This window comes from Xenopus laevis, chromosome 3L (genome assembly GCF_017654675.1).
Source record: "Xenopus laevis strain J_2021 chromosome 3L, Xenopus_laevis_v10.1, whole genome shotgun sequence".
NCBI lineage: Eukaryota > Metazoa > Chordata > Amphibia > Anura > Pipidae > Xenopus > Xenopus laevis.
In genome coordinates, this window is record NC_054375.1 from 18,794,731 (window position 1) to 18,806,056 (window position 11,326).

An 11,326-nucleotide genomic window follows, 5' to 3' on the forward strand; every position below is an offset into this window, starting at 1 on the left:
CTTAAGAGAAAATAGCAGCTTGCAGCTACTTCTAAAGTTGCGAAATAACTTCCGGTCACCAGCAAACTTTTCAGGGAAGGCGACCTTCGGCTCCGAAATCTCGGAAGTAATTACTTGTACTTCAGCTGGAGCAGAGGAAGAGGATGCTGCAGCAGAGGAAGGGTTTGCAGCCGGGGGATGTGCTCTGATGTGCTCCTGTAGCTGAGCGTAACCGCTCTGCAGCTCCCGAACGGCTTGGGTCAAAGACGACAGCTGTTGCGTCAGAACAGCAAATGGAGAAGCCCCTTCGGTTGGATCCATGGCCTGGTTATACTGTCAGGCTTACCGTCTGATCCAACGAAGAAGGAGCAGGAACTTGTAGAACACGAACCCACAAGCGCCTCGCACAACACTAACCCACCTGGAGTGGAACAGGGAGAAGTGAAGTGACGAGTAGCCAATGAGACTAACCAAAGCGAAGTACAGAGGGTTCAGGCAGAAGCGAAGTCAGGCAGGCCGAAGTCGGGGCAGGCAGCGAAGAATCGTAAACGTAGTCAGGCAAGAAGATCAGGGCAGGCGGCAATAAGACAATCCGGGAACAAGCTGAGGTCAAACACAGAAGATCAGTAGAATACAATGCTAGGGGTTCAGTCAAATAACCTAATAACCAGGCAAAGAGTCACAGTACAGATTAGGATTAAATAGAGCTATTTGGCGCAAAACTGGCGTCCTCACGCTGGCGTCGCACAGCTGACGTCAGTGCGTCCGTCATTGGCGTCCGTCGCTGATGCCCTTGCGCCTTCGGTTCCCCGATGAGCGCGCCTGCGCCTGCGCTGGAAGGAACGCGGAAGCGGATCCTTACATTATCCTTAGTGTTTTGTTCTTAGGCACCCCCACCACCAGTAATTATTGCTTGCCTGTTATCCCAGGTTGGTGGTCCTCTTCTTCAAAAATTAACCAGGTGTATTCCATTGAGGACATGACACTACAATTTACCTGCAAGAAACTGCAATGGCAAAGCTAATCATACTCGATCTGTTTGTATGCATGGTGCTCTCTGAGGTGCTTACTTCCTTTAACCCTACTATTGTCCATCCACATACTCCAGCTCTTATACACTTTACAACTACTTGCAACACCTTACTAACAAGACCCGCATGTGTAGTCACTTCAAATCCTCTTCCCACATCTTCTCCCTCTTGTACCTACTTTTGCTGGCTGCAGGGGATAACTCTCCAGACCCTGGACCCTTCTCCATACCAATTTATATTCATCCTCATTTTCCTGCCAACTTGCGCAAATCTTCTTGTTCCTTTACTTTCTCTAACCTTATTCAGATTTAAACTCTTCCTTCTTCCTGTCTTCCATTTTCTTGGGCTATTCTTAACACCCGCTCTTTATCTAACAAATCCACATTTATCCATGATCTTTTTTGCTCTAATTCACTTAGTCTTCTAACAGAAATATGGCGTTCACAGAATGATACCACCATTGAGGATGCACTTTCTCATGGTGGTCTCTCTTTCTCTTACACCCCCGAACCATTGGATGTGGTGTTTCTGAGCTTATGCCACCACTTACTCACATCTTCAAATCTTCTCTTGTTTCTGGAACCTTTCCATCTCTTTTCAAACAGGCTTGTGTAAAGCCTATTCTTAAAGAGGCCATGCTTGACCGATCCTGTCTTGTCAAATTACCATCCGGTCTCACTTGCCTCTTAACTCCTAGAATGTATTGTGTTCTCCCATATTACTAACTTTCTACACACCCATGATCTGTTGGACCCACTGCAATTTGGTTTCCGGCCTGGTAACTCTACGGAGACAGCTTTGTTTAGAGTTAAAAATGATCTTCAGGTTGCTAAAGCCAAAGGTCACTTCTCCATGCTTATCCTCCTTGGCCTATCATCTGCATTTAATACGGTTGACCACTCTCTCCTGATGTAGATTCTGTATTCGCTTGGCATCTGTAACCAGGCTGCATCTTGGCTTCTTCTTTCTAACGGATCATTCACTGTCTCCTATGCTAACAAAACCTCATCTCCAGTTTGACTTAATGCAGGGGTGCTGCAAGGCTCTGTACTTTGTCCGTTGTTGTTCTCCCTGTAAACTCCCTGTACTTGGGTATCTTTCCATGAGGCAAAAACTAACTCCACTTTATGTGTGCATGAATAAGTTGACATGTTTAATGTTAAATCCTTCCCCCTCCTCTCTTCACTCCAAACCTTTCTCTTCTCACACTTCTTCTTTTCCTACAAATAATGTTGTTTAAAAAATTAAAAATGCAAAAATAAAAACTTGTAAAAAAACCCACTACTGCCAGAATTATCCTCCTCACGTCCAAAAGGGTACAGGCCCCTCCCCCGCTGAAGACCTAAACGTGGCTTCCTCTAAATCAAAAAATAACTTATAAACACATCCTCATAACCTTCAAAGCCCTTTATTCTGTTGCACCTAACTACATCTCATCTCTTGTTTCTCTATATGTTCCTGGCTGAAACCTCCGCTCCTCTCAGAGCAACCTCTTCAGGGCCGGATTTACATAGCAGCCACCCCTAGGCCCGCTGGCCCATCCCCTTCTTATGTTCAATCAAATTTTCATCATCGGGACCAGAGCAATGGGGATGGGTACAGGAAATGTTAAAAACTATCGTATCTCCTATGCCTTAACCTTCTCCACAAATCCGGGCCTGAACCTCTTGGTTGCACCCCCCACTACTATTGTTGTTTCTTGTGTCAAACCCTTTTCTTTTGCTGCTCCTTATATTTGTAATGCCATTCTTGAATCTCTCTGAAGAGAATCCTCCTTCAATGTTTTTAAAACGAAACTCAAAGACTACCTCTAGGAGCACCTGGATAACACCTGAACTGGGAACTGGCACTTATATGTGTCACACACTGTAACCTACAGCGCTTTAATACCCCTCCGAATTGTGTCCGTAAGTTACCCTTCCATTTAGACTGTAAGCCCCACAGGGTAGGGTCCTCCATCCTTTTGTTCCCTTAACACTGAGCACTTAATCTGTATTGTAATTATATTTTATATTTATGTGAATTATATTCCTAATAATGCACTTTTTGTTACTTATTATTGCACTGATCCCTTGTTTGTTACTACTAATTTATTGTTTTGCTGTACAGTGCTTTGCCCTCAAGGAGCACTATATAAATAGAAATATACATACTATACATACATACATACAAGACTGATGGTTAACTTGTACTGTTAATTTTATACTATATATATTGTATATTTAATTTATAGTGTGAGTGGGTCCCTAAGCTGAGGAATATGACAGCAGCCCAGAGCATGTGCTGGGAATCAGTAGAAAAGAAGATGGGGGCTACTGGGTACATCTTCATAGGCACAGATCTTGGTCTGGTGCACACTGTCTTCCTTATGGTAATTGAACAGTTCACATGTATTTGCCTTCCCTTTTCTGGCAGTCAGGGGTTGTATACATAATTTACATACAAGAAATACAATAAAAAGAAAGATAATGATGCTCCTCCCTCTAATTTTGGGCACCACATGGTAGATGTGGCCAACACAGAACTATGGGGGAAATTTACTAAAGGGCGAAGTGGCTAACGCTGGTGAAAATTCGCCAGCGTGACGTCATTTCAGCACTTAAAAAATTTACTAATGGTAGCTGGCGTAATTTCGCCAAGGAGATAGACTCTGGCGCAACTTCACACTCTAACGCCAGGTGAATTTTCGGTCTGACCAAAGAGCGTTACTACGCAAATTCACTAAGTTTTTGATTTTACTGACTATTACCTCTATCGCCAGACTTGCCTTCGCCACCTCAGACAAGGCGAAGTGCGATAGAGTAGATAGGAGTTCCTCATAAAAAAGTTGAATATTTTTCTAAGTCCCAAAAAATGCGGGCGTTTTTCCTATTTAAAGGGTGATAGACTGAAAAAGATCGTAAATTTTTTTTTTTGTGGTACCCTCCTTCCCCCCTACATTTGCTAACATATGGCACCTAAACTATACCGTGGACACATGTGTAGGGCATTATAACAACTTTATATAATTTTATTAAGGTTCCCATGCCTTGTGTTGTGTAATGTATTTGCTGCAGCATATACGGCCATTGTACTTTAACTGCACGCCATATGCTAATTAGCCAACAGTAGCGTAACTTCGAACTGCTGAGTGTTATTTTGCTGGCATAAATTCGCCAGCGCTCGGTACCCTGTGCGCAACTTCTGATCTTCGTGAATTAGCGTTGTCCAGGTGAATTGTTACGATGTACGCGAAGCCAGTGATGCCGAATTTTCGCCGGTTAGTGAATTTGCCCCTATGTCTGTACATACAAAATTCCCTTTCGGCTCCGTAATTTATGTGTGCTGATGTCATAGATTGGGCATATTTTAGTGGGAACATTATAGCTGACTTAAAAGACAAGGGATTAATATGTGTCCAAATATCCAAATTCTGATAGCCCTTTAGGGTGCTTTGCACGAATCACCACTTCACAGAGATATCAAACACAATTAAAAATAGATTGTTGTAACTTTCCCCAAACACCAAACTGTTGTGGTTTCACTGGAGCGAGTTTTATTTTGGGTGGTCAGGAGAAAGCTGTTTGTGCCATTACTTTTTAAGGAGCCATTTAATAGAAATGACATTTGAGATACGTTTGACCTTAAATACTAGCAGAATAAATACTGAATCAAATAACCTTAGGACCAAGGAGGAAGCTGTATGCAGAAAAGTCGAATTTGCAGTATCCAAAGGGGTTAAGAGAGTTTGTACTCATATCTAGGCAAAAAGATCAGTGCAGGCAGTAAATACCGTAGTCAGGAAACAAAGCTGGAGGTCAGGAACCGACGTAGTTATGCCACAATGTGGCCATGGGTGCCGCAATTTTCGATCCAAAGCAGAGTGCTCTGAAATGGAGTGCTCCTGAAATGGGTTTGTGGGCAAAGCCAGGTGGACTTCAAGCAAGTTGGACAAAGTATGGAGTTCCTGGTGGGAATCAAATCCAAGTGAAATGGCCCCACCCTATGCTAATGTTGTGCATTGAATGTTGATAATATACCAATAATATAGCAATTATGAACAACCACAGACACTTATGTGTTTTGTTTATTGTGTTTACTGCTGAACAGTGGCAACCAGTCAGGTGTCATAACAATTGACACCCCCAAGTGCTAAACTTTGCTTAAAGGAGAAGCAGAGTTTAGCACTTGGGGGGTGTCAATTGTTAGGCACCCCAAGTGAATGTATTTACTTACCTGAAACCCTGGGCTGGTGCTCCTATCAGCAGAAAACTGGCCCGGCCCTGGGTTATTTCAGTGAGCACCACAGAGTGCTCCTCTTCCGTCTTCTTCTTTCTTCGAGTGAAAAGCTGAACTTTAACTAAAAAGTCAGCTTTTTCATTCTACTGTGCATGTGTCTGCCCCGGGAAATTTGAAGAAAGAAGAAGTCGGAAAAGGAGCGCTCTGTGGTGCTCGCTGAAATAACACTGGGCCGGTGCAGTTTTTTACATTCCACACAATAAAGATTTGGAGGTATCTTAGGTACACCATTTGAAAATAAGCATTGCGTCTTCATCTCTGTTGGTATTTCACGCTGGGTCACGTGTTTGGAAAATACACTGGGCTGAAAGTTAACAAGCTGTACAAAGTATCATGAGTGTATTTGAATTGTTACATTCTGCTGTTAGGAGCACCGGTCCGGGGTTTCAGGTAAGTAAATACATTCACTTGGGGGTGCCTAACATTTGGCACCCTCAAGTGCTAAACAACTTTCCTTCTCCAACAACATTTCGGTAGAAACACTCTACTTTTATGTCCCTTTAAAGTGGACTTCCTCTTTCAGGTGATACCTGTCGGATAGATGTCGTATTCAAATTTATGTATAATATATATAATATATTCTTGTATATATTGTCGTTCGTTTATAAATATGATTCTCCACTAGGGATATATGATTCTCACCCACAACGAGTAAGTCTCTCTTGGATTTAAATAAATACTTACTCAAATCGAGCCTGGCCCCAAAGTTTCCCCTGGGCCTGACCTGAACCATTCAGATTCACTCAGGATATTTACCAGACAGCTTTATTTGAGGTATACATTAATACAGAGTAATATAATATAAAGTATTAAATAATAGCTCATATGTCCTGAAACGTTGAGGGAACAATTAGCAATACAACAGATGACCATTTTAACCATTTCTTCTTCCATGGGGCTGATCCAGAGGCATCCAATCATCATTCTTGTTTTAGCATAACTGTGTCACTATTTCCATCTTAGGGACAGACTCACAGTCTCAGTACAATAGCCAAATAAGGTGCAACTACTGTGTCAGCACAGTGTCCAGAATGGTATCTATGCTGTAGTTTCTGAAACTATATGTGTCTTTCTTGACCTTGCACTAGCAATACTTGTGGCATGAGACAACAGATGTATTCCTTGTGCAAACACTATACATTCTAATAACAGAATGGCCCTTAACCTTTAGCTTCTTTTACAACACAGCAATTCTGTATTAGTGTCATGTTCTATAATCTTTGTTCTTTGATAATAACTACTTATGGTTTAACTTAAACCCTCAAATCTACAATACCCATAAGTCAGTTTATTCAGAAAAGCCTTCAAATCTTGAAAAAGAACCCTAGTTCAAAAAAAATCCTTATTCAAAGTGATTTTGCTTTACTCCATTCTAGGTTCGCTGTCTGATCAACTGACGCCCCCGGTTACATTGGAGAAAATCATCTTTTGGCTTGGATACTTCAACAGCTGCATCAACCCAATAATTTATCCCTGCTCCAGCAAGGAGTTCAAGCGAGCCTTCCTCCGGATCCTAACGTGTCAGTGGGGAAACAAAAAGCATTTGGCATTCCGGAGATCTCAGTATAGACCTCGGCCTGGCAGCGCAGTATCCCATTCCAGAAAAGATTCACTTGAAGAAACTAGTCAATTCATAAACGGCAGCCAAAGGACCATAGTGACCAATGCCCCAAGCCCAAGATTCTTGAGAAATACATGCCAGGAAAACAGGACACTGGAAAAGAAACATCCCTATTTCTCAGGAAAGCTAGATCATCACAAGCCTTTACAAAGCAATGAACAAGACATCCCCTGCAGTGTCTTCTCTTCCAAAGGGACTACAGAATACATAAATGATGCATCTGTCCAAAATGGGCTATAAGCATCTACTGATCTGCTTGCCCCAGATTTGGTTTCATCTTACTGATAGCAAACCTGGGATCAACTGCTTGTTTAAATACATAAAGCTGTATGATGTGTATCCTGCAGTCAGCATCTGTGAAGTGTTGGTGGTTTCTTGAATTCAAATTGAAATTTGTTGTGAGAGTCAACCTAGAATTGATCAAAATTACTAGTTTGGACCAAATGGGTTAAATAAAAATGGTCTTGCCAGGTCTAGGTTTGCTGCAAATAGCTTTAATAAATATATCCACCTAGACAGGCTGCAGATTAAAGATGTGGTAGAGTTGACAAGGTCAGACCGAGCTATAAACTCCAATGATGATGAATGAATAGATTTGAAGAGAAAGAGTAGTTAAAGAAAGTAGCTCTTATCGACTGAAAAAAGACATAATCTGATGTTTCCTGAAATAATAAGTATGACATTTCCATCATGCTGGCCTGACAATGATGACATTTATTGATAAAGGTTGAAGAACCATCAGTTCATACATGTTCTAAAGAACTTGAGAAGAAATATAATATGCTCCACATACTTTCTTTATATGTGTGTTAATAAGTGCCCTTTAATTATGCTACATTTTGTGCTCTGAAATAAGTATATTTGCTATCCTTAAACATTTATATTCTGACTGGCCTTACTCATCCATATATAGGCACATTTGGAACAAAACCAATTTTATCTAAAGATAAAAGAGGAATTATCAATAAAAACACTATAAGAGCCATTGAGGAGAATTGCATTTGTGATCAATTACTGTGTCTCTGAGATATTTTTCTTTCCATGCCAACACATTTATAATTTGTACAAACACAAGATGGCTCCTTCCTTCACCTCTCCAAATTCTTTAACCTGTCATTATAATAGCAAGTGCACCCTATTGTTATAATCTGCAGAAGACATACGCCATCCAATGACAATTGTTTTTCTCTTTCATGCTTTAATTCCACTATCCCCCTTGCCTCCCTCATTTCTCCTTTTGTCTAGCACCATTTTAACAAATATCTTTGGGCTCTTCAGGGAAGGGGTGCCCATCATCTTTGATCCCTAAAAAATGGCAGATCCTTCATTTTAATCACCTTGAAGAGCTTTATGATATAACCAGAGATATATTTTGTTCTTATGGGATCCCTTAAAAAAGTGGGCTGTGAGGTTCTGCGGGTTTGTTTTCCAGCAATGATAACAGGATAAGGAGATATTTGAGTTACTTTATCTCCCTTCTGTAGGAGAATCAGTTGTTCATTAAAGTCTGACAGAGTTTACCTCTATAAGATAAATTTAATTAAATTAGATATATAATCCTTTAATAGAAGTGCAGTGCAATCCATCCTTGCAGCAACACAGGTATCACATGACACAAACTACATTTAGGCAGCACAAAGCAACTGCACACCAGGTATGTATTTTCAGCTTGCGAAGGTAGTTCGCTGATTTCTGTCCGTGAAACATATTTGGCCATGCTAAAATATTCAAACTTTGATTCTCACTGCTGTTTACACTAGGCGAAAAAAAAAAGCATTGATCTTTGTGGTTTTGTTGGATTTTAGTGATTTTATACCATTTCGCTCTGTTCTTTGTTACTTCATTTTGCCCATGGAAATCTTGTCTGCTATATATCCATTTGGGGGTCTCTGTGTGTGAAATAGTTTGGTAAATCTATGCATATTGAGCATCAACCTGTTAAGTAGACCCCTGGCATTCATATTTAAGATGCCTTTTGCTGGTACATTACGAAATGTGGGGTATATAATGGGGTAAAATGCAAGCTTTGTGACAACTTTGTTAGGTAGTTTGCAGTAGAAAGACGTATTTACCCGTTTTAGATTTGTCAGAATGTGTACTTTCAGAAAAATATGGATTTCTAGGGTCTCCATAATGTTAGGGGGTCATATATAGCATAAGTGTGTCATACCTGAAAATTCACATGTACTATTTTCATTTGGGGGTCTCTGCATGCCACCTAGTTTGGTAAATCTTTTCATATCAGGCATCAAACTGTTCAGTACACCCCTGGCATTCATATTTAGGATGACTTTTACTGGTACTGGTACGTTACAAAGTGTGTAAGTAAGTATATAATGGGATCAAATGCAAGCTGTGTAACTATATCTAGTATAGGTCAATCTAAAAACAACTGGACTTGCTGAGTAATCAATGAAGACGTTTCACTACTCATCCGAGCAGCTTCTTCAGTTCAACTGACTGGTGTGGGAAGTTCTCGGCATATAAACTCTTCCACTAATCCATTTACAATGGCACATTGTAACTCTTCAAAGAGGTGACATCTGAAGAAATTCACAGAGGTGTTGATTCTGTGTAGTTGTGATAGGATTATCCAATGTGTCATGCAACAGCAAGGTCCAAATCTTGGATAAAGAAGACCGTTGGTTTGAACGAGGCATGAAAGAGGCGATTCATGTCAAGGTGGAGAGACCATCTCTGAACAGAGGTGGGGGCCTTCGACACCACCTGTCTGCTACATACAATGCTGTTCTAACATCTGTACCCCGGCGGATTCAGAACACTTCACACATCCATTCATGCAACTCTCACAAGTAACACCTGTATCTAGGAGTTGCATGACACATTGGATAATCCTATCACAACTACACAGAATCAACACCTCTGTGAATTTCTTCAGATGTCACCTCTTTGAAGAGTTACAATGTGCCATTGTAAATGGATTAGTGGAAGAGTTTATATGCCGAGAACTTCCCACACCAGTCAGTTGAACTGAAGAAGCTGCTCGGATGAGTAGTGAAACGTCTTTATTGATTACTCAGCAAGTCCAGTTGTTTTTAGATTGACCTATACTAGATATACTATGACCTGGATGAATGAAAATCTTCATAGTCAAGCTGTGTCACTATTTTCAGAAATTTTAAAAAAAGTGTTATGTTTAGCATAGCTTTGCGGTTTTGTAGTTTGCAGTAGAAAGGTGTAATTACCTGCTTTAGATTCGTCAGAATCTGTACTTTCGGAAAATATATGGTTTTCTAGGGTCTCTATACTGTTAGGGGGTCTTATGGTGAATAATACACATACCGGGTGCTTGTATTGTAGCAGTCAGAGGGTCATACGTGAATAGTTATATGTACTTTTTCATTTGGGGGTCTCTGCATGCCACCTAGTTTGGTAAATCTTTTCATATCAGGCATCAAACTGTTCAGTACACCCCTGGCATTCATATTTAGGATGACTTTTACTAGTACGTTACAAAATGTGGGGTATATAATGGGATCAAATGCAAGCTTAGACATATCAGCCAGTACCAGAGCTGAGAGGCAGCCAGCTGATTGATCACCAAAGCCCTACCCCTCATAGAAAGTACTTTTGCAAAACCCTTCCACTTTCCCAGGCGGGTTAGAACATGCTCTTCAGCTGATAGGTAGACCCCTAAATATTTAATGATATTACTCTCCCATGAGATATCACGAAAAGCAGGAGGCAGGAAATCTACCTGTAGAGAACCCTCCAGATAGCCTGAGCTCTTGGACTAGTTGATCCGGGCAGATGAAGCAGCAGCGTAGACCTCTTGACAGTCTTGTGCCTGCTCAAGATCAACTAGGTCCTGGGCCACAAGAATTACATCATCAGAATAGACTGAGAGAACCACCCTCATGTCATGTTTTTTGAGCACCAGTCCCGTGAGCCTTTTCCTTAGGAGACACAGGAAAGGCTCAATGGCCAGCGAGTACAGTTGTCCCGGCAAGGGGCATCCTTGCCAAACTCCTCGTCCAAAGGCCAGAGGTGCAGTCAGAGACCAGTTGATTTTAACTAAACACTCTGCAGAGGCATACATTGTTTTCAGGTAGCCCACAAACTGTGGGCCAAAGCTGTAGGACTGCAGAGTGCCTATAAGATATTGGTAATCCACCCTGTCAAATTCCTTCTCTTGATCCAGAGAGAGAAAAGCAAGAGATAGACCAGTCCTTTTCACAAAAGTGGGGTTCCATCCTCCACAAAAAGGCATGTGATTTGTTTTCGGTTCCCCTTCTTCTTCTCCAGAGCATAGAAGAATCGTGAACCATGATCCATATCACAAAGTAACTGTATCCGGCTTCGCACAAAGGCACCACCAGCCTGTCTCTGTTCCATGTTACGCAGTGCTTCTTTCCTTTCTAGCTATTCACACTGAAGGGCTTGGTCTTCAGAGCCG

At 41.3% G+C, this 11,326-nt stretch overlaps 1 protein-coding gene across 1 annotated transcript in view; it reads left to right on the forward strand.

Moving 5' to 3' along the window:
- Positions 1–7,892, forward strand: part of adra1b.L (adrenoceptor alpha 1B L homeolog) — a 33,604-nt gene extending 25,712 nt beyond the window's left edge. The window contains exon 3 of the mRNA XM_041586024.1: positions 6,665–7,892. Within this exon, the coding sequence (XP_041441958.1) occupies positions 6,665–7,149 (485 nt within the window). The 3' untranslated portion in view covers positions 7,150–7,892. The remainder of the gene's footprint in view (positions 1–6,664) is intronic.
- The last annotated feature ends 3,434 nt before the right edge of the window (positions 7,893–11,326 follow it).